The 26,059-nt window shown below is 55.0% G+C and overlaps 2 protein-coding genes across 3 annotated transcripts in view; both read left to right on the top strand.

The window, feature by feature from the left end:
- The window catches only part of Sema3f (semaphorin 3F), a 28,511-nt gene extending 8,609 nt beyond the window's left edge, over positions 1-19,902 (top strand). Inside the window, exons 3-19 of one of the 2 annotated variants that reach the window (XM_051140073.1) lie at positions 8,167-8,327; positions 8,435-8,497; positions 8,600-8,719; positions 9,440-9,532; positions 11,092-11,185; positions 12,456-12,575; positions 12,727-12,866; positions 12,960-13,074; positions 13,211-13,280; positions 13,434-13,578; positions 15,719-15,941; positions 16,566-16,654; positions 16,787-16,828; positions 17,017-17,174; positions 17,333-17,400; positions 17,664-17,797; positions 18,653-19,902. In XM_051140073.1, coding sequence (XP_050996030.1) covers positions 8,167-8,327; positions 8,435-8,497; positions 8,600-8,719; positions 9,440-9,532; positions 11,092-11,185; positions 12,456-12,575; positions 12,727-12,866; positions 12,960-13,074; positions 13,211-13,280; positions 13,434-13,578; positions 15,719-15,941; positions 16,566-16,654; positions 16,787-16,828; positions 17,017-17,174; positions 17,333-17,400; positions 17,664-17,797; positions 18,653-19,063 — 2,246 coding nt within the window. In that variant the 3' untranslated portion in view covers positions 19,064-19,902. The remainder of the gene's footprint in view (positions 1-8,166; positions 8,328-8,434; positions 8,498-8,599; positions 8,720-9,439; positions 9,533-11,091; positions 11,186-12,455; positions 12,576-12,726; positions 12,867-12,959; positions 13,075-13,210; positions 13,281-13,433; positions 13,579-15,718; positions 15,942-16,565; positions 16,655-16,786; positions 16,829-17,016; positions 17,175-17,332; positions 17,401-17,663; positions 17,798-18,652) is intronic. The other variant, XM_051140074.1, reaches the window with a different exon arrangement.
- A 1,699-nt stretch (positions 19,903-21,601) lies between these two features.
- On the top strand, positions 21,602-25,508 carry Gnat1 (G protein subunit alpha transducin 1). The gene is made up of 9 exons (XM_051140575.1): positions 21,602-22,028; positions 23,230-23,272; positions 23,392-23,533; positions 23,629-23,786; positions 23,900-24,028; positions 24,413-24,542; positions 24,673-24,826; positions 24,944-25,135; positions 25,439-25,508. The coding sequence occupies exons 1-8, from the start codon at positions 21,923-21,925 to the stop codon at positions 25,132-25,134; spliced, it is 1,053 nt and encodes a 350-aa protein (XP_050996532.1). The 5' UTR covers positions 21,602-21,922; the 3' UTR covers position 25,135; positions 25,439-25,508.
- The last annotated feature ends 551 nt before the right edge of the window (positions 25,509-26,059 follow it).

Here is a 26,059-nt window from a genome sequence, read left to right as displayed (position 1 = left end):
AGATGGTGGGAAACCTTCCCTAGTAGAGACACACCTCTGGGAAGTAAACCTCCTGAAGCACCGGCCCGACTTAGGCTCCCAGGGCCTGGCCCCAGCACCTGGGCATCTGCAGCAGCCACTCCCACTCTCCTGCGTGCTGCTCGGGCTTTTGTAGCTTGTCTTAGGGTGGCCAGCCCCAGGCTGCTCGCTGGGTAGAGGAGGTTTGTTGGCCTGGCCCAGCGCTATCCTGGGAATCTGAGCCGGGCCTCAAGGGAGCCCTTGGAGAAGCAGAGAGGATTCCTGCTGCATTTTTCTTAGAAATAGCAAGAGGGCCTTTGCCAGAGACTTGGATGCCAGAAGGCTACAGCCTGAATCTGAAGCCCAGCTCACGTGGGTGCCTGAGCTTGGCAGGCCTGTAGCTCCCACCCAGGCTGTTCAAGCCCCAGAGAGAGAGAATGGAGACATTCTGGGCTCCAGACCCTGACTTGTGGTCCTGCCATAGCAAAGAACGGAGCAATGGCTAGCCAGTGGCTACTGGTCTGGGATCCGGGGGCCCGTCTTGGGGTAGCCTCAACTAGGCCCACTGTGAGGTACTCACCGATCTGCTTGCCAGCACCGGTGTCTGGGGCTGGCTCTACACAGCAGGGACAAAGACAGCATCAGGCCTCTCCAGGGACCAGGAAAGCTGGGAGTCTGGAGACCTTAGGTCCAGCAGCTCCTTTCTTCTTTCCTTCCCCCAACCCTCTGCCTTGCCCATAGCCTAAATGCCACCTGTGTGGCTTCCTACAGACCCAGGCTTTCCTCCCGTAGCTAAACAAGAGCCTCATTTCTTCCCACTATGGACAATCCTAGGGATCCTGTACAACAGGCAGCTAGAATTTGGGGGATTCTGAGACTAGGTGGGTGGCACTCTAGGGGGCTGCAACAGAGCAGCTGTGATTTTTAACCCTTTCCTGACCCAGCTCTACTGCAACTTCCAAGGCTGATCCTCCCTGCCCGCCCGCCCGCCCCCCCCCCCTCCCCCTCCCCAGCATCTTTGTCTTCTGTCTTCTGTTCTCAGCGTCCCTAGAATGTGACTAGGGACGGGGTTGGGGCTAAGACTGGGGCATCCCGGAAGGGTGGTGGGAAGGGGCCTGCAAGAACCACGGGAATCTGAGGAGGAGAGCAGAGATGATGGCTGGGCCTAGGGCAGGGGGAGGGCCCTGACACCCACCGGCCTGTCGTCTCATCCTGGCCTGTCTGTCCCGGTGATTTATAGCAGTAAATGAGCCATGGAGAGTTTGTTGTCTTTTGCAGTCATGGGGGAGGAGGAGGAGGTGGTGGAGGAGGAAGGAGTGAGAGGTTTCCGGGCCAGGTCTGGAATGTGGGAGGAGGGGTGAGTCCCTGGGGCCCTTGGAAGTGAAGACCTCTGAAGACTGGTTGACTTTCTACCTGAGAAATGGATCAGCGGTCCCCAGCCTCTTCCCTTACTCCTGTAACATTTCTTGAGGCACGCTCTTGAAAACTGTGATTGCCTGGCCTTAGTTACCCTACTCTGTTCACCTTCTCCCACCCGCCCCCCAAGGACATTTCTGAAGTATGCTGCATCTTCAGTCTGAGTCAGGACCCTGGCTTCTGCCCATACACTTTCATAGGGCACCTGTGCACAGTAAGGGCCCTTGTAGGACCCCCTGGCCTTCTATCCAACAGCCAGGCCTAGAGCCATCAGATATCATGGGGCCATGGTATAGGCAAAGGTGAGGGGGGCGCATCCAGGCTGGAGAGCCCTCCTTTGCTGGGACAGAGGGTCGGAAGTGACTGGAGATCTTTAGCACAAGGAGGTGTGGACCTTCTGATTCTGGGCTTGTGTGAGCTTGGGTGGTGTGTCACGACCTCATTGCTTCTTCCCTCTGGCTCTTCCTGGCTTCAGGAAGAGCAGGCTCCCAGTCCCTTGTCTGCCCTCTCCTGGGCGGAGCAGGTGGTCAGTGGGGCAGAACGGCCGTGGGAATAGCAAGCCTGAGCCTACTGGCCCCTGCCCCCGGGGGGCTCCCACCCCCAAAATGGGAAGGGAGATTGAAGGAGCCGTAGTCTATCTGGGTGGCTCCTACTCTCGCTTGGTGTTTACTGAACAGCTGGGATGTTTACAGTAGCCCTTAAGAAGTGGCCGCTTGTTCTAGAGGATTTTCCATCTGGAGGGTCCCACTGGGGCCCCTTCCTACCTTTCTACCTCCCTGCTCCTCTGGGATAGACGTATAAAGGGTATATGGACCTGGAAAACTAATGCTTACCCCCCTCCCCTCCCCTGGAGTAGGTTTTCTGGAAGTGGCAGCTGTAGGTGGTGAAATACGGTAACTGGGTTCCCAGTTCAGACATTTAAATTAAATTCAATCAGAGTGGTTATTGAATATAAACACACGGAGTCATTTACATGTTAATTATGTTGAACGGACTATGAGGCCATAATTAGTTGCTAATTGGGTGAGAGCGGCTGTAATTGGTTTTGTTGGCACCGACTTGGCTCACCTGCCTGGTAGAGGGGCAGTGCCTGAGAATCCTGGGAAGGCTCCTGGCTCTTAGTCTCAGTGCCTGGTCAGGAAGGAGATGGGGAGAGATGGCCAAGGGACCAGCAGATCCCATGCCCAGCCCTAAGTGCCCACAGGAAGGCCCATGGTGGCAACAGCAGGTACCACTGTTGTTAATAGGCCTGGAGTTGACCTGGCCGATGGCTGAGGTCTTGGCTTTGGGTATCAGTGGATAAAGTATGCCAAGCTAGGGGGTAGAACATACTAAGGCTCCTGGGAGCCCTGCCCCCAGCTCAGCCTGACTAGGGCTCCCAGGGTTACAGAGTTGTGGCCAGGGGCTGAGGCCTTCCGGCTGGCCGCTCATTAAAAGAGGATTAGGCTGGGAGCCAGGGGGCCCAGGCCAGCCCCTGGGCCTTCCTCTGGGGCCCCTCATAGCTTTGGAGAAATGAAAGATGCTAAGAACGACCCTTCCCTAGGGCCCATGGGATGTTGGATGGGTATTGCCTGGACTCTGCCACTCATGTCACTATTAATGTATATATTATATATAATGTCAATATAAAATAGTCATATAATATAATCACTCATGCACACACACACATGCATCTCCTTGTCTACCGCAGTTTCTGTCCTCAGGTCAGGAGGGTTGTCTTCCTGGTGGTTGATGCATTAACAAAGATTTGGACTGGCAGCCCCTCCACACCCAATCCCCTGTCTCTTCAGAAGCTCAGGGATTAGGGCGGCCACTAGCTCACAGGAGGTCAGAGGTCAGAGCTAGGCTACAGGGGACCTGTCTATCACTCCCTCCTCCCTAGCCCTTTTGGGGGAGGTCAAGCTGTCTGTCAGAGCCTCCTGCTTTGTGGAGCTGTAACCAAGGGGGCGGGGCACCCGCCTCTGCTCCAAGATGCTTCTTTTTGCGTTAGCCTGGCCTCACTGGTAGCAGGTCTGGTGTCCTAGAGACAGGCACCAGGGGGTGGGGCCCGCCCACTCAGGGTCTCTGGTGAGGGCTGTGGACACGCCTACTGACTGCTTTAAAGTAATGCATCAACCATTGCTTCCCAGAGATGGAGAGTCGAGACCCCCAGGATCAAGCCCCTAAGGCAGTGAGATTGTTCCTGGCCCTGGACGTTGGCCAGGCCGTTCTGGGCCAGGACAGAGTGTCTAACAGCCACAGGAGAGGTCTGGAAGCTGGAAACTGCTGCGGAAATGAGGTGTCTGATGCCAGAAAAGGCTCTTCCTTCCCATGACGGGAAAAATCCTTCCCGGATGCCACCCCACCCAACCTGTGCCCAGCCTGGGTGAGAGCAGTGGTGTGGAGCTCTTCCCAGGAAGCAGCACCCAGACTCCCACCCTCCCCTGACATGCTCAAACTTATTCAAGCTTGAGCCCTGCTGTCACATACTGAGCAGAGGTCAACACTGGTCTGAAGATATGACCAGGCTGGGTCTGAATTGGCTCCACAGGCAATGATGCCACCTCAGGCCCCTGGAAACTTTTGGCCCAAGTCCCTTTAAGGCAGTGGTTCTCAACCTTCCGAATGCTTCTGTGATCCTTCAGTACAACTCCTCATATTGTGCTGTCCCCAACCACAAAATTATTTTTGTTAGCCGGGCGTGGTGGCGCATGCCTTTAATCCCAGCACTCGGGAGGCAGAGGCAGGCGGATCGCTGTGAGTTCGAGGCCAGCCTGGTCTACAAAGTGAGTCCAAGATGGCCAAGGCTACACAGAGAAACCCTGTCTCGAAAAACCAAAAAAAAAAAATAAATAAATAAAATAAAATAAAATTATTTTTGTTAGCTGGCCATGGTGGCACACGCCTGTAACCCCAGCACCCTGGCAGGCAGAAGTAGGTGGGTCTCTGTGTGGTCGAGGCCAGCCTGGTCTATTTTATTTTATTTTTTAAGATTTATTTGTTCATTACATATACAGCACTCTGCCTGCATGTACACCTGCACATCAGAAGAGGGCATCAGGTCACATCATAGATGGTTGTGAGCCACCGTGTGGTTGCTGGGAATTGGACTCAGGACCTCTAGTAGAGCAGTCAGTGCTCTTAACCGCTGAGCCATCTGTCCAGCCCCACCAGCCTGGTTTATAAAGCGAGTCTAGGACAGCCAGGGCTACACAGAGAAACTCTGTCTCAGGGGTGAGGGGATGGGGAAGAAACAAAAATATATATATATATTGTTGCTATTTCATGGCTGTAATTTTGCTATGGTTATGAATTGTAAAGTAAGCATCTGATATGCAGATGGTCTTAGGAGACCCCTGTGCAGAGGTCATTCAGCCCCCAAAGAGATCACAACCCACAAGCTGAGAACAGCTGCTTTAAGAGTACTGGACCCAGTAGGATCTGCTAAAACTGTGGGTGTCAGCTAGGGCTATCTGCTTGAGCTCCCCTCCAGCTCTGAACCAGGCTTCATGGGGTGGTGGGGTGGGGGTGGGGGGTAAAGGTCCTCAGATCCTTTGCCCTATGGCACACAGGTTAGGGTAGGTCAGGAAGTTAATTCTGCTTTATAATCTTCCTGTCTGCAGCTAGGGATGTGGGCTCCTTATTCGCGTCGTCTCGGGATGTCTAGCATGAGTGGCATTAGCACTCCAGCCATGAGCTAGCAAGGCTAGACACTGACACACGATTCTCTCTAGGTCTTGAAGAACTACCCAGCTCTGCCATCCGCTTGTGTCAGCCGGCTCTGTTTCTTTGGACGGGGGGTTTGGGGGGGGACATGCTGGTGATGCGGAGGTTGGGCTGAGTCAACAGGAAGCCCCTTCCGTCCCCGTGACCCTCTCTGCCCGTCTCCCCAGCACTAGGAAATGGGGTATCAGGGATGTGAGTGGATGTCCTTCAGGTGCTGGCGACATCTGGAAGGAAGCCTGCTTCCTCAGGAAAGGATCTGGGAGCACCAGCCTGTTCACCGGTACCCCTCAAGATAAATACCCCTGAAGGATGTGTTGGGGAGGCCAGAGGAGCTCTCAGGAGCAACAGGGCCACCTTGAATATCAGATTCAGGAGGCCCGTGAAATGAGGCTCAGAGAGCCAGGGGTTCTTCAACAGGGGTGGGGGTGGGGTTAACACGGCCCTTGGTGGAAATGGAGCCATAGCCAAGGGTTCCTGACCTTGCGTCCCACATCTCCTCCATCCTGCACTGCCTCCTGGGGGCTCACCTCTTCCTCACCATTTCCACAGCAACTAAAGCATCATGTCCTGTGACATCAGAGTGTCCTCTAATACCGGAGCCATTGACGCCCATATCCCGAAGCCACTGAGAGGAATCCCTAGGGTTCTGAAATCATGTACCTTGATGATGAAGGACGAGTCACCTTCCGGCTCTCCATCTCCTGGCAGGCAGTCTCTTTCACCGGGACTGGCTTCCATGGGCTCCCCAGCCTTCACCCATCAATCTTCATGCAATCTGCCTGTCACTTCCCTTCCCTGCACCCCAGGGTCCTCACTTGTGAACAGGGTGTAAGCTCAAAGCTCTGAGGATAGCACCTGACTGAGAGGCACCCTCTACCTAGGAACAGAGATACAGGGCCAGTGTGTGTTGGATCAAGGAGAGTCTCCTGTCCCCTTTCTAGAACTTTCTCTCCTTGTCTGCGCAATAAGACAGCTGGGGCCCTGGGAGCAGATTGCTGGTTTGGACTTGGATCTTGGGTCCTGGCAGTCATGGCACAACATGGGGCAGGGGTCTCAGTTTCGGGCCCAAGAGTGAGGAGGGATATGTGAGCACAAGACTTTGGGATTATGGCTGCTTGTGTGTCTGGGGGCTATCTCTCCGAATCTCCCCCTGCTGATCTAGGTGCTACATTAGATGGTGTCCACTTGACCTTCTGCCCTCCTCTCTTCCATTGTCCCTGAAGTTCCCCCACTCCACCACCCCATGTAACAGGATGAATAAGGGCACAACCAAGGCCATGCCCCCAGCCAGGGTATAAATAACCCCTTGGCAGGCTATCCCAGCCTTGGGGGGGCTCCACTGGCAGCCCCACTTCCTCTCTGGCCACTTCCCAGCCCTGGGGGTGGGGGAGTGTTTACTTTCCTGTTGTCACTATGACTGGGTGGCCAGGCAGGAGACTCCGAGTGACCCAACAACAGGTGCAGGACAGGTGCCCAGGCGGCCCTGCCCAGGACTTCAGAGGCGCCGCCGGACAGGCGGGTGAGGCCATAGCCAGGCAGGGATCGGCCCTTTGATCTTTCGGCGTCCCTGCATCCCTGTGTTCCAGTGTTCCAGTGGCTGGCCAAGGTCATCACCTGTATTCCCTTGTTGCTACATAATCCAGTCTGAGCAGGGCAAGGCTTCTCTGCACTGCAGCTCCAAGCAGTAAGGTCCTGAACCAGACGCGGGCTCTAGGTCGACTGTCAGTTCTGCCACCACAGCCTACCCCACCTCTTCCCTTCATGTGCCCATACCAGCCTGCTGCTCTCAAACAAAGTCTCTACACATCCTGGGGTCTCTACACACCAGTTGGAATCAGAGCCAAGCCAATCAGGGACAGCCACCTGCTGGTACCACCTTCAGGATGTGTCCAGAGCTCCAGAACTCAGCTGTTCCCTCCAGGTGTCTACTCTCCCCCTCCCCCCACTGCCCCACCTGTGAAGTTGGGGTACCAGCTGTGGGATCAGGGTGTATATATAATCCAGTAGACTCATCTGTTGCAGAACACATTTGCATACCTACTACATGTGTGTGCATGTATATATCCTTCTGACGCTGCCACCAAAGCCCCCTGTGTTGGTGAATATTCACAACACTCAATCACAATTTTTTTTTCTTCCTGAGCTAAAAATATCTGGAGGTGGGCAGGAGGAGACAGGCTTGTCAAGTGGACCCTTTGGCTGCCCCAAAGACAGGTTCATAAGTTTCCAGGATTCCTGTGTGTGTCCCTGGTCAGCCGTTGGCTGGGCTACCTGTTGTTCAACCCGGGAGAGACTTCCTTAGTGTCCTGGGGATGGGAGCCAAGGCTGCTGCAAACAGGCAAAGAAAAAACAGAAGGCCCAGTTGTGCCTTGTCCCAGGAGCCCACCATGTGGCTCCTGTGGCATTGCTGGGAGGAGCCTCCTTTCCCATCCTGACCCCTCCCGGCTACTTCAGAGTAGGCTGCCCACCACTGTCAGCAGCCTCTGGGATCTGCTGGACCTGAGTTTGGTAGAGTTTTATGGCTCCTTCAGGGCTTTTTGGTGTCTAGCTGGTCTTTTCAGGTCAGGCGAGGACCCTGCAGTATACCAGCTGTTGTCCCCTGCCTGGTGGTCAGCTAGGGTGAGGCCAGGGTACCCAGGCTCTGTGCCAGCGCGTCTACAGCATGTCCTACCCCACCACTACTTCCCACCTGCTCATTAACCCTTTCAGGCGGGCCCCTATGGGAAGTCGGCCCCACCCTGAGTGGAGGCATCTTCCCCCACCTGAACAGACTCTTTGATGCCATCACACACCCTGGCTTGCATCCACGGCCCTTTCATTGGGATTAGCTTGGGCTGCCTATGAATCAAGGGTTTAGCTTTGGGTGTGGCCCTTCTCTGGCCTGCCTGAATGTCCCACTTTTATCCTCCATGGCTGTCAGCAACTGGAGACGGAGCTAAGTAGGCCCTGGAGAGGAAAGGGAAGTTTAGGACAGCTGTGGCCTCAGTGTTTCTCTGTCAGAGTGTGCCTCTTGAAGGCTCTGACCGGTGTCCTGTCTTTCACCCACAGAACTTAAGGCCACAGGTACCGCCCACTTCTTCAACTTCCTGCTCAACACTACAGACTACAGAATCCTACTCAAGGATGAGGACCATGACCGCATGTACGTGGGCAGCAAGGACTACGTGCTTTCCCTGGACCTGCACGACATCAACCGAGAGCCCCTCATTGTAAGGGCTGGCCTGGAAGTGGGGCAAGGCAGGGTGGTGAAGGGCATGGAGCCCAGGGTCAGGGACCTGGCCGGCAGGCTGCACCCTCTAACCTCCATCTTTGGCAGATCCACTGGGCAGCCTCCCCACAGCGCATTGAGGAGTGCATCCTGTCAGGCAAAGATGGCAACGTGAGTGTCACGGGGTCTATAGAGGGTGAGGCGGTGACCCCAGAGAGGGAACAGAGCTGGACAGATATCTGGGCATCTACACAGCCTTCTGTCTGACCACAGGGGGAGTGTGGGAACTTCGTCAGGCTCATACAGCCCTGGAACCGGACACACCTGTATGTGTGCGGGACCGGTGCCTACAACCCCATGTGCACCTATGTGAACCGTGGCCGCCGTGCACAGGTAAGCACCTTCCTGACTCTGTTGCGGTTCCCTCTGGTGGCTGCGTTCCAGGGAGGATGCGCTTGAGCCCCATCCTTACCACTTCCAAGCCCTGCGACTTTGGGTGAGTAAGTTCTTCAGCTCTCTGAGCCTTGGTTTCCTCACCTTTAAATGGGGCTCATGGTTCCCTTCTAACAGGTGTGAGGAAGAGGCAAGAGCTAGTGCTCTCCAGCTCACTGTGCCTGGCGCATATTAAGCTCTCTTGGCTGTCTGTGGAGCTGCCAAGTCAGAGCGCATCTGGCGGGGTCTTCGGTATTCCAGAAGGCTGGAAGCCTGGGTCAGCTTCCACCCTGTGGCCTAGGGAAGAGCTGCCCTCCTCCTCCTGGTCCAGGGGTTGAGGGAAGTTGCCCTTTACCCAGCTCTGCTCCACCCTGCCTGCTTCTGCCCTCTTCCATTTCCATGTGGGCATGTATGTGGATTGATGTGAGCTCGTAGGGCATCTGTGAGAGTGACTGGACATAAGGGACACATCCGTGTGCAGGCCTGTGCCAAGCGTGTGTGTGTGTGTGTGTGTGTGTGTGTGTGTGTGTGTGTGTGTGTGTGTGTACACACATGCATATACGTTCTCTGGGGCCCATGCGTGTTCCTGGCCTGTGTGGTATGAGAGGCTGGCAGCCCGAGCCCGCTCCCCCCAGCCCCTGCCACCCCCAGTTCTAACCTCTCTATTCCTCATCTTCTCAGGCCCCGCCATGGACCCAGATGCAGGTGGCCAGAGGCCGAGGCAGCAGGGCCACAGATGGTGCCAACCACCCGACGCCCACAGCCCCACGCCAGGTGGGCCTTATCCTTCGAGTCTTTTCCGAGCTAAATGACCTCTGAGCTCAATTTAGCCTGGGCCTGGCCCCAAGGCCAGCCTCCCCCAGTCTCTCCCTATTCCCTCATGCCCCCACCCCGTTCCCACCCCTTCCCCTGCAGTGCCCTCAGGTTCTGAAAGCAGTTCCAGCTGGACTCTTGTCAGCCTCAGTGGGACCCCTGCAGGCAAGAAATCCTGAAGCCACCAGGTGGGGAAGACAGGAGTCGTGGGTACAGTCGTGCCTCAGCCCTGAGAATATGTGCGGAGACACATACATGAGCACTTGCCAACATATACCTGGGCACATCTTATTATCCACAGTGGGTTTGGCACATGGCTCCTACGTGTCTGTTCCCATGTCTCCTGTGGGTCATGTATGTAGATAACAGGTGTCCTGCACACTCACATATGGGTGCTCTCCTTTGAAGTAGTCAAGACTGGGGCGGGGCGGGGCTGGGTAAGGCAAGCTGGGGCTGGGCAGGGGCGGGCAGGGGGGCAGGGGCTGCCGGTGAATGACAGCATGTGAATATGTGTGAGAGAATATGTGTTTGTGCCTGAGTGTGTGTGTGTGCGTGCGTGCGTGCACGCGCGCGCGTCTGATGGGAGGTGCTGAAAATCTAAAGCTGTCTAAATTCCGTGCGTGTGCATTTAGGGTGAGCAGTGGGTTTTGTGTGCTGGTTGTGTTGTCTGCCAATCAGTGTGCAGCCCCTGTGTGTACAGGAACTTATGTGAGCAGAGTGTAACTGAGCGCAGACCTGTATGCACCTCCCAGTCACCATCCTGCCACCTGCTGCCACTTCCTCTGTGCACGTCTCCTCTTCCCGCTCCCCTGCGTTTCCCACCAGGCCTGTGACCTCGTGCTGGTCCCAGAAGCTTCACAGGCCTTCCTCCTAGCATCTTCTGGGGGTGATATGGGTGGTTGGGGATGATGGTGGCTAGCTTTGTGAATTTCACATGGTGTCAGCTGGGCCCCCCAACTTGGCTCTCTGGGGGAGATGTGGAGGGGCAGAAAACCCATGTGCTCCACCCTGAGGCCTAGAGGTAGAGCGAAAAGCCTGGGGAAATAACGTTTGGAGCTCCCTGGTTGGACCTGATGTTAGAACAGGACCCCAGGCCCTTGAACTATGCCCCCTGCCCTACCTAGGTCTGCAGCCCCTCTGTGGCCCAAGATAAGCAGCTATAGCTCAAACTATCAGGCCTCTGTGGCCCAAGGGGGACTTGCTGGCATCTTCCAGAGCTAGTTGGCATGGAAGGACCTTAGCCCCTATGACCTCACCCTATGGTCCCCAAGACCTGGACCTCTGAGATTTGGTTCTTAAGTCTTGCCTGAGTCATAAAACCAGAAAGTAACTCCCTTGAAAATAACATGGGATTGCGCCTGGACACCTGGCTGGCTGGAATTCAAATCCAAGGACCCTTGGGGAGGAGTGTAGGGGGTGGACTCAGGGCAGCCCTTGGGGCTCATTCTTGTCCTCGGGATGTTATGAACCTTCTTGTCTGGGACTGGCCGGGATGTGCTGAGCCCCTTTCTACCCTGCAGGATTACATCTTCTACCTGGAGCCCGAGAGACTGGAGTCAGGGAAGGGCAAGTGTCCATACGACCCCAAGCTGGACACAGCCTCGGCCCTTATCAGTGAGTGTCTCCACTCCGCCCTGGTCCTATGGCCTCAGTGTGTAGCCTTTGCCACTAGAGTAAGGGGAGTGCCAATACTGTGGGTCAAAGACCATGACCCTGTCCCGTCAGCCCCTAACGGGGGGGCATAACCCAGAGGCAGTTGGGATATAGTACAGACCCTGGTATGTGCTGAGAAGGAAAGACAAGGTGATATAAACCCCTACCTAACCTTTTTGGATGGGACACTAAGGGGACAGTTCTTTCCCTGAGACACCGGGTGTGGTCTTTGTAAAGCCTAGAACCCTCAGAGCCATAGGTTGCCTAAAAGAAAAGATGAGCTGGGTTTGTACTGGGAGTGGGTGGGAGGTCCCATAGCCCTTTCCTATGTCAAGGAGACTGGAAGAAGCTCACAGAGAGGCACCCCCGACCAGCTGAGGAGGACGTGTTTCTAGACTAGGCAGGTGCCTGGGAGAGTCGGGGGCCCTTCTGGAGGAAGTGTCCTATTTGAGGTTCAAGAGCAGCTGCCGCGCCTGCCCGTGGGTCAGGGAACTTGCTCCTGGGCTGGCACTCTGCCTGCTTTTTGACTGTTCATCGCCAGGTGTCTCACAGGGCAGCTGCCAGGTGCTGTGCCACCTGCAAGCCTGCTTAGGCCCCTGGGGTTGTGGGGGTATGGGATGCAGGTGTTTTCTCCTTGGTGAATGAGAAGGTGCCAGCCTGATAAGAGTCCAGACCAAGGGATGCAACTGGGGGAAGGTCGGACTTACCCTGGAGAATCTCAGAGGGAAGACATGAGGGGCTGGAGCCAGCTCAGCAGTTATGTTCTCGGGATTTCTGTGCTCCAGTTGTTAAACACAGCTATTATTGAAAATTAAATTATAAAGGCTCACAACCAAATAAATTGTATTAAGCCAGAAGTACTGGCAACAAATATAATAAATGCTCAAAACTTATTACTTCCTAATTGCTTTACCACATGCCAACATTGTAATCTGTGCTTTTGAGGTTGTTTAGGTCTGTTGTGAGTGTGGGGTAGAAATCCTGTAAGATGACGTTGTGTGAAGTCAGGTTAGCAGTTTGAGATACGCTGGGATTGAAGGGTCACAGGGACCGATCACAGTGCCACTGACTGTACCCCTCCCAGATCCAGTTGTGAGCACTTACTGAGAGATGATTGTGCCCCATGTCCTGGGGCAGCTTGAAGGGGGGGGCCCATGACTATGTCGGGGGGCGGGGGGAATCCCTAAAGTCTGAGCAGTCCCCTGAACTGACCCAACCGACACTCCTACAGATGAGGAGCTCTACGCAGGCGTGTACATCGATTTTATGGGCACTGATGCGGCCATCTTCCGCACGCTTGGGAAGCAGACGGCCATGCGCACAGATCAGTACAACTCCCGGTGGCTCAATGGTGCGCTCCACCCGCAAGACCCTGGTGGGAGGTGGGGCGGGGGTGGGGAGTGTGAGTCTGTGACTAGTTTGGCTGGGCCGGGTCATTTTTCCCCCTGGGACTCTGTTGGGGGTTTGTGCGGCTGACCCCTGCCCACCGCGTCTACCCACAGATCCTTCATTTATACACGCTGAGCTCATCCCTGACAGCGCCGAGCGCAACGACGATAAACTCTATTTCTTCTTCCGCGAGCGCTCTGCAGAGGCTCCACAGAACCCCGCTGTATACGCCCGCATCGGGCGCATCTGCCTCGTAAGTGCCGCTCCCTCCCCACAGCGGCCTGCTCCAGCCTGGCCTAGGGACCAGTGAGCTCCTCTAACCCAGCTCCCTGCCCCGCCCCCCCAGAATGATGATGGTGGCCACTGCTGCCTGGTCAACAAGTGGAGCACCTTCCTGAAGGCACGGCTTGTCTGCTCCGTGCCAGGAGAGGATGGGATTGAGACCCACTTTGATGAACTCCGTGAGTGCTCAGCAGGCAGGCAGGAGGGATGGGGGCTGGATCAATCTTCAGGGCGCCCCCACCTGAGGGGAGGAGTGGGTGGGTCCACAGGCCACCTCCTAAGGCAACGTCCCTGGTACCTTCTCTTTTTTTCTAGAGGATGTGTTTGTCCAGCAGACCCAGGATGTGAGGAACCCAGTCATTTATGCTGTTTTTACCTCCTCAGGGTGAGGCTGGGGTCATGGCAAGCACTGCCAGGAGTGGGAGGTTATGGCTTGTGGAAGACCCCAGCCTGGCTTTGAGCTGTGGAGTAGACGTGGTTGGGGAGGGTTATGGGTCCAGGGTCTGTCCCAGCCATAGCAGAACCTGCTTGCATACAGCTCCGTGTTCCGAGGCTCTGCTGTGTGTGTCTACTCCATGGCTGATATCCGTATGGTCTTCAATGGGCCTTTTGCTCACAAGGAGGGCCCCAACTACCAGTGGATGCCCTTCTCAGGAAAGATGCCCTATCCTCGGCCTGGCACAGTAAGCACCCACTCTGTTTCTTCTCCTCCTCCTCTTCCTCTTCTTCTCTTTCTCTTTCTTTTTGTTTTTGTCTGTTTGTTTTTGTTTTATTTGTTTGTTTGTTTGTTTTTTGGTTTTTCGAGACAGGGTTTCTCTGTGTAGCCTTGGCCATCCTGGACTCACTTTGTAGACCAGGCTGGCCTCGAACTCACAGCGATCCGCCTGCCTCTGCCTCCCGAGTGCTGGGATTAAAGGCATGCGCCACCACGCCCGGCTCTTTGTTGTTTTTGAGACCCGATTTCTCTGTGTAGCCCTGGCTGCCCTGGACTCACTTTGTAGACCAGGCTGGCCTTGAACTCACAGAGATCCGCCTGCCTCTGCCTCCCAAGTGCCCAGCTCTCTCTCTCTCTTTTTTTTTTTTTTTTTTTCCTTTCTTGAGACAAGGTCTCACTGCATCCCTGGCTGGCCTGGAACTCACTATGTAGATCAGAATGGGCACAAACTCACAGATGTCTGCCTGCCTCTGCCTCTCAAGTGCTAGGATTAAAGGCGTGTCTTCTGGTTTGGTTTTTTTTTTTCCCCCCCTGGTATGTTCAAGAGTATTTGGCCTGCATGTAAAGACACATGCGTGCCTTGCTCCTGCAGAGGCCAGAATAGGCCAAAATTACAGATGGTTGTGAGCCTCTATGTAGGCTGCTGGGAATTCTCCCCAGACTTCTGGAAGACCAGTGAATGTTCTTATCTGCTGAGCCATCTTTCTAGCCCCTCTCCATTGTTTTGGCTTGGTTTTTCGAGACAGGGCTTCTCTGGTAGCCTTGTCTGTCCTGGACTCAATTTGCAGACCAGGCTGTTCTCAAACTCATGTGATCTGCCTGTCTCTGCCTCCCTGAGTGCTGGGATTACAGGCATGTGCCACTGTGCCCAGCCTCTTTGGTGTGTGTGTGTGTGTGTGTGTGTGTGTGTGTGTTTTAAGTTTCTTTGTTTTTAAGAGGCCTACTCAGACCCTCTACAGACACGGGCTCCACTATAATGAACCTCCCAACCAACAGGAGCAGTGAAGCACAACACACTTAGGAAACTACTTACAGCCAGGCATGTTGTCAAACTCCTTTAATTCCAGCACTCAGGAGGCAGAGGCAGGTGGATCTCTAAGTTCAAGCCAGTTTGGCCTAGTGAGTTCTAGGACAGCCATGGCTAGAGAGAGAGAGAGAGAGAATATCAGGTTGTAAAGAAAGCAGGCTCCAAGCCGGACGTGGTGGCGCACGCCTTTAATCCCAGCACTCGGGAGGCAGAGGCAGGCGGATCGCTGTGAGTTCGAGGCCAGCCTGGTCTACAAAGTGAGTCCAGGATGGCCAAGGCTACACAGAGAAACCCTGTCTCGAAAAACAAACAAACAAACAAAAAAAGAAAGCAGGCTCCCAGGATCCTGAGACAGACAAGGGACCAGGGATGTGGGCTGCTTCGTGGAGGGTATTTCAGGCAGCTTTTGCGGAGGTGAAGGTTAGCAGGAAGGACCTTTGAGGCAAAAGGTTGAAGTCGGTTCGGCTGGCTAACAACAGGAAAAGGTGATGAGGAGTGGGTAGGGCCAAGCCGTGCTTACTCTCTGCAGCAGTGTTGGGTGCCCTCTCACTTTATCTGGGTACGGCCTGGCCCTGCCCGCCCACAGGAGACTGAGTGTGCAAGCCCAGACATGGTCTGACCTAATGCAGTGGCAGATGTGACTCTGGGGGGGTCAGTACTGGCATGAGGAAGTTGGCCTCTGAAGGAGTCTGGGAGGGCTACTTTCCAGAATGAAGTTGGAAGGGTGCTGGGCTGAGCCCAAGGCAGAAGGCGTAGCATTGAGTGTGCCCAGTGTGTGTCAGGGTAGTGAGGCCATCAGCCCAGCTGCACAGGAAAGAGCAGTGAAACCAGAGGGACAGCCAGGGAGGAAGGAGACAGTTGGGCGGGGATGAGAACATGGGAAGGGAGTGGTCGGCTCAGCCAAATGCTGCCGCAAAGTCATGAGGCATGACAGCAGATAGACCTGGTGGAGGGCAGAAAGCAGGAAAGGGTTTGAAGAGAGATGGGGTGGGTGTTGTGGGGACAGGATGGAAGCTTCTGAGCTAATGGGTCCACGTGCCCCACTGGACAGCCTGGACTGATACACCTTGCCTGCCTGCAGTGCCCCGGCGGAACCTTCACACCATCGATGAAGTCCACTAAAGACTACCCTGACGAAGTCATCAACTTCATGCGTAGCCATCCACTCATGTACCAGGCCGTATACCCGCTGCAGCGGCGACCCCTGGTGGTCCGTACAGGTGCTCCCTACCGCCTCACCACTGTCGCTGTGGACCAGGTGGATGCAGCTGATGGGCGCTATGAGGTGCTTTTCCTGGGCACAGGTACCCACTGCTGCTCTCAGACCCTCCCACACTGGGCCCACTGGATGGGAGGAACTGATCCTGGGGGGCCAGATCCTACCCGGCTAGGGGTTGCTACAGACTCCTCTATGGGAGCCATCTCTCCTTGGCTAGAATACCCAAGACTAGGAATGGGAAAACCCCATCTCCATTCTCATTTTGAGGGGGGCCAGGAAAGTAGGGACACTAGGCACCTTGGTGCCCTGGTATAGTTTAAAAAGAAAGTAGGATAAAGGGATCTAATTGCATGCATATGCCTACACACACACACACACATACCAGTCACAATTGTAAGAGCGCCCAACTCATGTGCATGCCTGTACACACACACACACACACACACACACACACACACACACACACGTCACAACTGCAACAGCACCCAACTCAGTTGCCCACTTTCTGTTCTCAGCAGGGCCCCAAACAAGAGTCTGGGTGCAGGGGCAGACCCTGGCTAGTCCCCCCTCACCTCTCCCCTTGAGCCCCAGCATGAAAGCCCTGCTCCACTGCCCCAGAGGAGATGGGGTTTTGGTGGGGAAGGGGCTGAGGCTTTGCCCCTTCCCCAGCATCCCCAGCCCCACTGAGGTCCTGCCCGGCCCGTTCCAGACCGCGGGACAGTGCAGAAGGTCATTGTGCTGCCCAAGGATGACCAGGAGGTGGAAGAGCTCATGTTAGAAGAGGTGGAGGTCTTCAAGGTAAGTGAAATACCACCACCCAGTCCTGTCTCCTCCACCTGGGGCCTTTCAGGTCCCATTCTCAGACTGTAGACCCAAGCCAGGGTTGGGAGGGGTCCTCAGGGTCCCCAGCTGACCCCTGCTTTCTTCTAGGAACCGGCACCTGTCAAGACTATGACCATCTCTTCCAAGAGGGTGAGTCTTTGGCAGTGTGGGCTGTGGGAGTGATGTTGGAACCTGTGTCCCACTGGGGGTCATGCCCTTGGCATGAGAACTAGGAAACTGAAACTTGAAACAAGGAAGAGAAGGAATCCAGCCCGACTGGCCTACTGACGGGGCTGTCTGTGAGGAGGAACTGACACGCCCCTGCTCCTGCCCCCCAGCAACAACTGTATGTAGCCTCAGCCGTGGGGGTCACGCACCTGAGCCTGCACCGCTGCCAGGCGTATGGAGCTGCCTGTGCCGACTGCTGCCTCGCCCGGGATCCCTACTGTGCCTGGGACGGCCAGGCCTGCTCCCGCTACACAGCGTCCTCCAAGAGGTACAGACTGCCAGACCTTGGGATTTTGGGGGTGGGGTGGGATATGGCTAAGACGTAACTGCCCCTGGCCACCGGACCCTGTTCTAGAGTCTTGGGGGTGCAGGAAACCTGGGAGCAAGCCTCCCAAAAGCATTCCTTCAGGAGTTACCCTCATCCAGGCGGAGTCGCCGGCAAGATGTCCGCCACGGGAACCCCATCAGGCAGTGCCGCGGGTTCAATTCCAATGGTGAGTCAGCATGGTGCGCCTCCTGCGGGATCTCCTGACCAGCCAGCCTATGCCCACATAACACCCCCACAGTACACAGACTTGCAGATGGCCACTGGGTGGCAGGATCGCCCTTAGGTCTGGGGTTAAGACATCCTATGTCATAGATGCCTGCTGATGCCCCCTCTTTCTGTGTGTGGGTGCCCCCTTGATTCCTGCCTCTCCCTACTGAACAAATACCTAGGAGCAATGCTGCTTCCACTCAGGGCCTTCTTGATCCACAGCAAACAAGAACGCCATAGAGTCTGTGCAGTACGGAGTGGCTGGCAGCGCGGCTTTCCTCGAGTGCCAGCCTCGTTCACCTCAGGCCACTATTAAGTGGTTGTTCCAGAGAGATCCCAGTGACCGACGCCGCGAGGTGAGTTCCCGCGTTCCCCCCAAGGGGGGCAAATGCTGCACTGTGGATATGGGAATTCTTTTACAGTGGTGAGCCCATGTGAGAGAAATGTAGTAAGCCCAGCCTGCGGCAGCCTCCTCTGTGTGAAATCCCTTTTAAGATCGTCCTTACACCGAAATCATTTGAGTGAAAAGAGTTACATAGAAACTAAGGCATAGGCTTCCGTATATGGAAGCCATTCATAGGCTGGCTTCCCTTCATAAAGGTTCCATATGTGAGCCAGGTGTAGCGGGGCACACCTTTAATCCCAGCACTCAGGAGGCAGAGGCAGGTGGATCTCTTGAGTTCGAGGCCGGCCTGGTCTACAGAGCGAGTTCTAGGACAGCCAGGTCTACAGAGAAATTCTGTTTCAAACAAAACCATAACTGTACTCTGTCGGGGTATACCTCCTTGTATGGGACATCGTGTGGGTGAACTCCGGTATACGGAAGTTCTATGGGTATTTCCTGGAAGTGCCTTACAGGTGCTTCCCTCTTACATGGAAATGCTATGTGGGCGCGAAAACCGGGTATTCTCATTAAATGAAAATTCTGTGTGTACTCCAAATTTTTCTCATTCATTGTTCAGACCCCTCCCCCTCCCCACCCCCGCCAGAGTCATCATCCCTCCCGAAAGTGGGAATTTGTGTAAATGCCTTATTCAGAATCCTCTCATGTGCAAACAATACGTGGGCTTTTTTTTCTTTTCTTGGTATATGGAAATGTACCACATGGGTGTCTCTGCTTGGAATGGTCACCAAGGTGGCCTCATCTGGAAGCTGGCTAGGGCCTTGTAATGGTAACCCAGCCCCCTGAGCCCCACCCCCTGCCCCTGCAGATTCGCGCAGAGGACCGCTTCCTGCGCACAGAGCAGGGGCTGTTGCTTCGTGCCCTGCAGCTTGGTGACCGCGGCCTCTACTCCTGCACGGCCACTGAGAACAACTTCAAGCACGTCGTCACGCGGGTGCAGCTGCTTGTACTGGGCCGGGACGCCGTTCATGCTGCCCTCTTCCCCCCACTGGCTGTGAGCGTCCCTCCACCTCCTGGCACAGGACCCCCAACACCTCCTTACCAGGAGCTGGCCCAGCTCCTAGCCCAGCCTGAAGTGGGCCTTATCCATCAGTACTGCCAGGGTTACTGGCGCCATGTGCCCCCGAGCCCCAGGGAGGCTCCAGGAGCATTCAGGCCTCCTGAACCCCAGGACCAGAAAAAACCCCGGAACCGTCGCCACCACGCTCCAGACACATGAGGCTAGCTGCTGGAGGCCTGCACAGGACCAGCCTAGCCCCTCATCCCTTTTAATATAAAAGATATATATATATATATAAAATATCTATATTCTATACATACCCTACCCCTGCAAAGACAGTATTTATTGGTGGGTTGTATATAGCCTGCCTCAGTGGCAACACTATCCAGAACTTAGACCCATTGTTGGTCAGCAACAGCACGTGACTGAGCATGCCCATCCTGGCCTAGGGAGTTGCCAGGGCCAGGCCAAGAGCACACAGTCCCCAGACTCCGTGGAAATCTCCCTGCTCAACAACTGTCAAGATCTACAGAACACAGACACAGGGAGGGAGCGAACCCTGCTTGCCAGGGCATGGACCATACACCTTTGCTGATGAGTGTTGTCAGCTGCGCTGTGGCGTAGACATGGACACCAGGATTGCTGTGGAGTCTGGGTGTGGGGGACTCAGGGCATTCAGAGGAGGGAGAAAGGGGCCATCACAGGATACAGGCCCCTGCCTGGGTCAGAGGTGCTCAGTCAAGGCCAACCTTTCCCAGGTATTTATTCTCTTATTTATTGGGGACAGAAGAGAAGTCTGGGTGGGGCAGGACCTTCTCTTTTCCCTTGCTTGCCTGTCCTGGCAGGTCCACCCGACTCTACCTCCTTAGCTTTTCCTGTGCCACCTTGACTCATGGGTGGGGCCGGGTGCAGTCATGGCTCAAAAGGACCCCCAGCCCTGAGGACAGATGGGCCATGGTGGAGGTCTAGGGCCCGCGGGGCATCCCCAAGTCCCCCCTTTTACTCACTGCTTCAGGTGATGGGTGTAAGTAGCTCTGGAGGCAGTTGGGTAGGTGGGGGTGGGGCCCCTGCAGCCCTCTGCTACCCAGGCCACAACCACTCTTGGGTTCCATCTTGCTAATAAACGCTGGCTCTGGGATTAGACTTCGGTTTCTCTCCTTGGTGGTCGGAGCAGGGATGGAGGTGGGCTAGGCCCACAGTTGGTGAGAAATGCAAGCCAGGTGGGGACCTGAAGGTGGTGGGTCTGCCATATTTGGGAGGGGTTCGAGGCCGGCCTGGTCTACAGAGTGTATGCCAGGACTCCTGCACTGCCTTGAGCTACAGAGAGCCCTGCAGCCCACTTACAATGTGGAGCTGAAGTGGGGTGGAGCCCGAGGGCTGAGCGTGACGGATGAAGCAGGTCTCGCTCCTCAGCACAGTCTTCCTCACTCAGCATGAATGCCCAAATCACCAGTGTAAGGCATCTACTTCCTATATGTCCTGGTTAGGGACGACGCCATGCTTGGCGCCCAGGACCCTGGCACTCCCTTGTAGTCTGTAAGAGTTGAGCCTGGTTTCAGGAAAGTAGTCCGACGAGGAGGCTGCAGGCCAGGACAGAGAGCCTTGAAAGCCGAAGATGGGGTTTCCAGTTGTTCAGGTATGTCTCTAGTACCCAGGAACTCACTACAGGAGGCTCCATGCTTCACCAACTGCCATACCTCAGCAGGTCTCCAGACCCCTGAGTGGAGGTTGTCAGGTCATAGTGGAGTACCCTGTGCAGGTCCCATGTTAACGACTGGACCAGATAGAATCAGGGCAAATGAGTCCCCACTTTTCCATACCCCCCATACCCTGGGGAAAGCACCAGATCTGCACTTAGAACTCATCCACATCTGGCAATAGGCCTGCCAAAGATTCAAAGTTCAGCCACCTCTACAGTGGTTTTTGTTGCACACATACACATAGACACGTGCATGGCTTGGCACAGTCGAGCATGTATGTGCACACACAGGGACACAGGTGCACTTCTAAATGCATAGTCGAGTGCGCTGTAGTTTGTGTATCACAGTTACCTACATTTGCACAGGCAGGCAGGCACACGTGCACAGCTGTGAACCCACACAAAGCACTGTAAAACAAACACACGAACACCTATGCCTATACAGAGACGTGCATAGGATGCTGCGGGGTGCAGCTCAGGGGTAAAGTACATGCCAGCATGCAGGAATTCCTACACTTGATCCCCAGCATACATCCACAGGGGCACCAATGCACACCCACACATTGCATGCATAGTCACACAAACAGGTGTGTAAGGGTGCATGCACTCAAAAAGGTGCTAGCAGGTACATAATACATGCAGGCATACAGGCTCAACGATGTCTACTTATTGCTTCGCTTGACTGGAGTAAGGAACAGAAAGACACACCCAGGCATGTGTGACAGACTCACCCATCCACCAGCAGACAGCATGCAGAGACCATGCTCGGGGTCACGTTTAGCCCTGAGTGGGGCAAGTACTAAGTCACCTAGTCACCTATTCCCTCATGACTCCCTGCATGCCCAGAACCCTCTGATCCATAGACAACCCTCCCTACTCTCCAGAGCCACTACTGATCATGTGACCCTGTGAACCTCTCCTCCTAATCAGTAAAATGGGGCTGTGGTTTGGGCACCACCTTCCCCCAAGTTCATACAAGATACAGAGTGGTCATGACCTCAGCTAGGCAAGCAGTAGGTCCTCCGTGCCTGCCAGCACTTCCCACCAGTCCCCCTTCAGTTCTACCAAACAAACTCCTCTAGGACGGGGAAGGACTCTCTAGGGTCTCTTCTGGAGAACTGGAGGGGGGCAGCGGGGTGCAGAGTCAGCAGTGGGAGGATTGGGGCCTCGCCAGCCTGATTAAATGCTAGGAGACTGAGCTTCACCTGTCCTTGTCTCTGATTGGCCCTTGGGGCATCCCTAGCTCCCAAATCCCACTGAGCAACCCCACCAGGGCCTGTGCAGATCTGTGGAGAGCCAGTTGATTGCGAGCTTTGAGGCCAGAAGGTTGTCTGAGGCCGGAGGCTACCTACCCTGTCCCTTTGCCTGCTGCTGGTGCCATGGGGGCTGGGGCCAGCGCTGAGGAGAAGCACTCCAGAGAGCTGGAAAAGAAGCTGAAAGAGGATGCGGAGAAAGACGCGCGCACAGTGAAGCTGCTGCTTCTGGGTAGGGGCGTGGGCCAGTGTGGGAGAGGGGCCCTGCTACAGGCCAGCGACCTTTGCATGAAGCAGGGGTTCCATAGGGGAAGAAAGAATAACAGTGTGGTGGGGTAGGGCACAGAGTGGGAGCCATTCCCAGGCAAAGCCTGACAGGTGGTGATGTCCTTGTCCCCCAAGGCTAGATATCCCATCACAATTTTCTGGGGATACCCCTCTCTGCAGAAGTGTATACCAAACACACCTTTGTAAAAAAAAAAAAACGTGTGTGTTCAGGCACATTTTTGCCCTCAAGCTATAGCCTTTGGTTTTTCTAGGCCTGCTCAAGCAAAGCCTCCTTGGCCACTCTTTCTCCCTTGGGAATAAAGTCCTGGGAGCAAGAAGCCTCTAGGATCACCCATGTCCACAACGGCACTGGGTCGCAGGACTTGACCATCAGTAGACCTGGCAAACAGCTAAAGAAAGTGGAAGGATGCCAGGCAGTGGGAGGCAGAGGCAAGTGGGCCTCAGTCTGAAGCTAGCCTGGTGTACAGAGCAAGTTACAGAACAGCCAAGGCTACACAAAACAAAACAACAAAAATAAATAAGTAAAGTAGGGAATAAATAAAGCCAAGCCCATCATCCCATAGGTAGTGAGGGGAGGTGGGGGCACTACCATTGCTGAACTTCCATGGCAAAGTTGCTGGTTTAGGAGGGCAGGCAGAGGTCCTAAGCCAAGGCCCCCAGGAGAAAGGCCAAAGTTAAGCCGGAAATCCCATTAATTGTATCCAATACCCTTGAGGAGGGCAGGTTCAGAAAGGATGTCAGCTCTGTCTTCTCCCTCCATGTACGGGTGCTAATTCCCTCTGAGCCTCTCAGAAATGGCTTTCTAGTCTTCTGGTGAAAAAGATAATCCCGTGCATGCAGTGCTGAAAATCCCCACAAGGTGGCACTAGAGGGTTTCCTTATTTTGGCCTCATGGCATAATAAAGGCTCTATATACCAGAATCTTGGTGAACCCCCCCCCCCCTTCCCTCTGGGCATGCTGAACTGATGTACATCCTGTTCCTTTTGTCATTTACAACCATTTCCCCCTAGGGCTCTTCAAGACTTTACTTTGGATAGAGATGAGGGCAAGTGTACATGGAAGTCTAGTTGGCACCCACAGCTCTGATCCAAAGGAAGTGGTCAGTGTTGGTCACTGTGGCTCTGACTTACAGCTTCCCTTTCAGGTGCTGGTGAATCCGGGAAGAGCACTATTGTCAAGCAGATGAAGTAAGTGTTCCCTGGCCATCCTTAGGACCCTAGCAGTAGGCGCATGCGCATGCGCAGTGGAACCTACCCCCATTCCCTATCAGCCCAGGAAGCTCTGACTCTGCGGGTCTTGGCTGTAGGATTATCCACCAGGACGGGTACTCACTGGAAGAATGCCTCGAGTTCATTGCCATCATCTATGGCAACACTCTGCAGTCCATCCTGGCCATTGTTCGGGCTATGACCACACTCAACATCCAGTATGGAGATTCCGCACGGCAGGTGAGGCGGCGGGAGGCAGGCTGATATTAGTCCCTGAGGGCACAAGGCACCAGGCTAGGCTCAGGTTCACAACCACTGTCTTGCCCTACCACCAGGATGATGCCCGGAAGCTGATGCACATGGCGGATACAATTGAGGAAGGCACAATGCCCAAGGAGATGTCAGACATCATTCAGCGCTTGTGGAAGGACTCGGGTATCCAAGCTTGCTTTGACCGAGCCTCAGAGTACCAGCTCAATGACTCTGCTGGCTAGTGAGTACACAAGTGGATGATGCAGGGAGCAGAGGAGGTGGGTAGACAAGACCCTGCTGGTGTGCTCTCCCACACCACTCACCCACTCACGCCTGGTGGGTGGTCTTCTTCAGCTACCTTTCAGACCTAGAGCGTCTGGTGACTCCAGGATATGTGCCCACTGAGCAGGATGTGTTGCGTTCTCGTGTCAAAACCACTGGCATCATCGAGACACAGTTCTCCTTCAAGGACCTCAACTTCAGGTAAGACCTCCCTGCACTCGCCCAGCATGGTGGCGCACGCCTTTAAGCCCAGCACTCAGGAGGCAGAGGTAGGCGGATCGCTGTGAGTTCGAGGCCAGCCTGGTCTACAAAGTGAGTCTAGGACAGCCATGGCTACACAGGGAGACCCTGTCTTGAAAAAACAACAACAACAACAAAGACCTCTGCACTCATGTTCAGTTGGTTTGGCAGGAACTTCCGCCATCTTGTGTAAAGAAGGAAGGCCTTACCCTTGCTAGGAGAAAAGCTGGCAAAGCCATACGAGGGCTCTCGAGCCAGCTAAGGAGGACAAGGGGGGGTGCCAGTGGGCATATCCAGGTGACCAGATACATGGGTCTAAACCCAGACATGGGCTCTGATCTACAGAATGTTCGATGTCGGTGGGCAGCGTTCCGAGCGCAAAAAGTGGATCCACTGCTTCGAGGGTGTGACCTGCATCATTTTCATCGCTGCGCTGAGCGCTTACGACATGGTGCTGGTGGAGGACGATGAAGTGGTGAGTGCCAAGTTGGGCCTGAGTGTTTGAAAAGGGAGGTGGCGCTGGGGGAGCCACCGAAACCGGGAGCCCAGAGACCGAGGGGCAGCCTGCGCATAGCCTGGTGCCCGATAGCCTCTGCCCTCCCCAGAACCGAATGCACGAGAGCCTGCACCTGTTTAACAGCATCTGCAATCATCGCTACTTCGCCACGACATCCATCGTGCTCTTCCTCAACAAAAAGGACGTTTTCTCCGAGAAGATAAAAAAGGCACACCTCAGCATCTGCTTTCCCGATTACGATGGTGAGATCCCTAGTCCCAGCCGCCAGGCGGTGCCCCAGCCCCAGGATTCCTGCCGCACTCTCTTTCCCGCGGGAGAAGGTTTTCCCCGCGTAGAGTGAGTGCTGCCCTCTGCTGCAGGACCTAACACTTACGAGGATGCCGGCAACTACATCAAAGTGCAGTTCCTGGAGCTTAACATGCGACGTGACGTGAAGGAGATCTATTCCCACATGACGTGCGCCACCGACACACAGAACGTCAAGTTTGTCTTTGATGCTGTCACCGACATTATCATCAAGGAGAACCTTAAAGACTGCGGGCTCTTTTGAGGTGGGGTCCTTTGCTAGCCAGACCTTCCAGCATTCTTCTCCTTAATCTCAGAGCCCCAACCCGACCCCTAGTTCCTCACTAGGCTCACGGCTTCACACTGCAGCCTTCCTTGCTGCCCACGCCCCACTGCTCTCAGGTGCGACCCACTTCCAGAGGCCCCTCCCCCTACTTATTAGCTCACCTTCTTTTTCATCCTTTTCCAACCTCCAGGTGCATAGGTTCCAGGGCTGCCCCCACAATGCCTAATCCCGTTTATTTTGCTCTTCAAGGAGGCTGAGAGTCCATTCTGTCTTCTCTTCACAGATGCTGGGGTTCATGTGTGTCCATTGCCCTGAGACTCTGTAGCCCCCCTCCAAAAAACTCCTGTCCCTCAACGTATGCTCCACTAGCCACACACCCAAAACCCTGAGGTTTGAAACGCAGACCCTCCCCCAAGTCCCCAACTCTGCCCTTCCCTTCATCGCCTGGCTGCACTGGCCTCTTGTACCCACAGCATCCAGCCTCAACTAGGACTCAGCAGGACTTGGGACAGCTGGGACTCACAATGACTCAGCAGTGCCCGAGTGACCTGTCTCCGGGACACTCTTCTGCCACCCCCACCAGCAGCAGCTCACCTGGTGGATCTCGGTTCAGCAAACAGCCCTCCCTCCCTCCCTCCCTCCCCAGTTTTTATGAAGGACCTGAGGTATCCCTCCCTCAAGCGGCAGGCCAGTCCAGCCTGCCACCTACATATGACAAGTCCAACACCTGTCCACCCAGTGGTCAGTGACTCTCCCTCCCAGCTGCCTGAGGAATCCAAAGTCCAAGTGCTGGTCTTTGTAGCCTCATATAGAGAAATTAGTGACTTTGACGTGGGTGCCAGGGAGAGAGACACAAGCCAAACTCATCTCTAAATGCCAGGCTGGGGGGGTGCGGTTTCTCCTA

This window comes from Acomys russatus, chromosome 32 (genome assembly GCF_903995435.1).
Source record: "Acomys russatus chromosome 32, mAcoRus1.1, whole genome shotgun sequence".
Classification (NCBI taxonomy): Eukaryota; Metazoa; Chordata; class Mammalia; order Rodentia; family Muridae; genus Acomys; species Acomys russatus.
The sequence above is the reverse complement of the archived record's forward strand: the minus strand, read 5'-3'. Positions and strand labels throughout refer to the sequence as shown.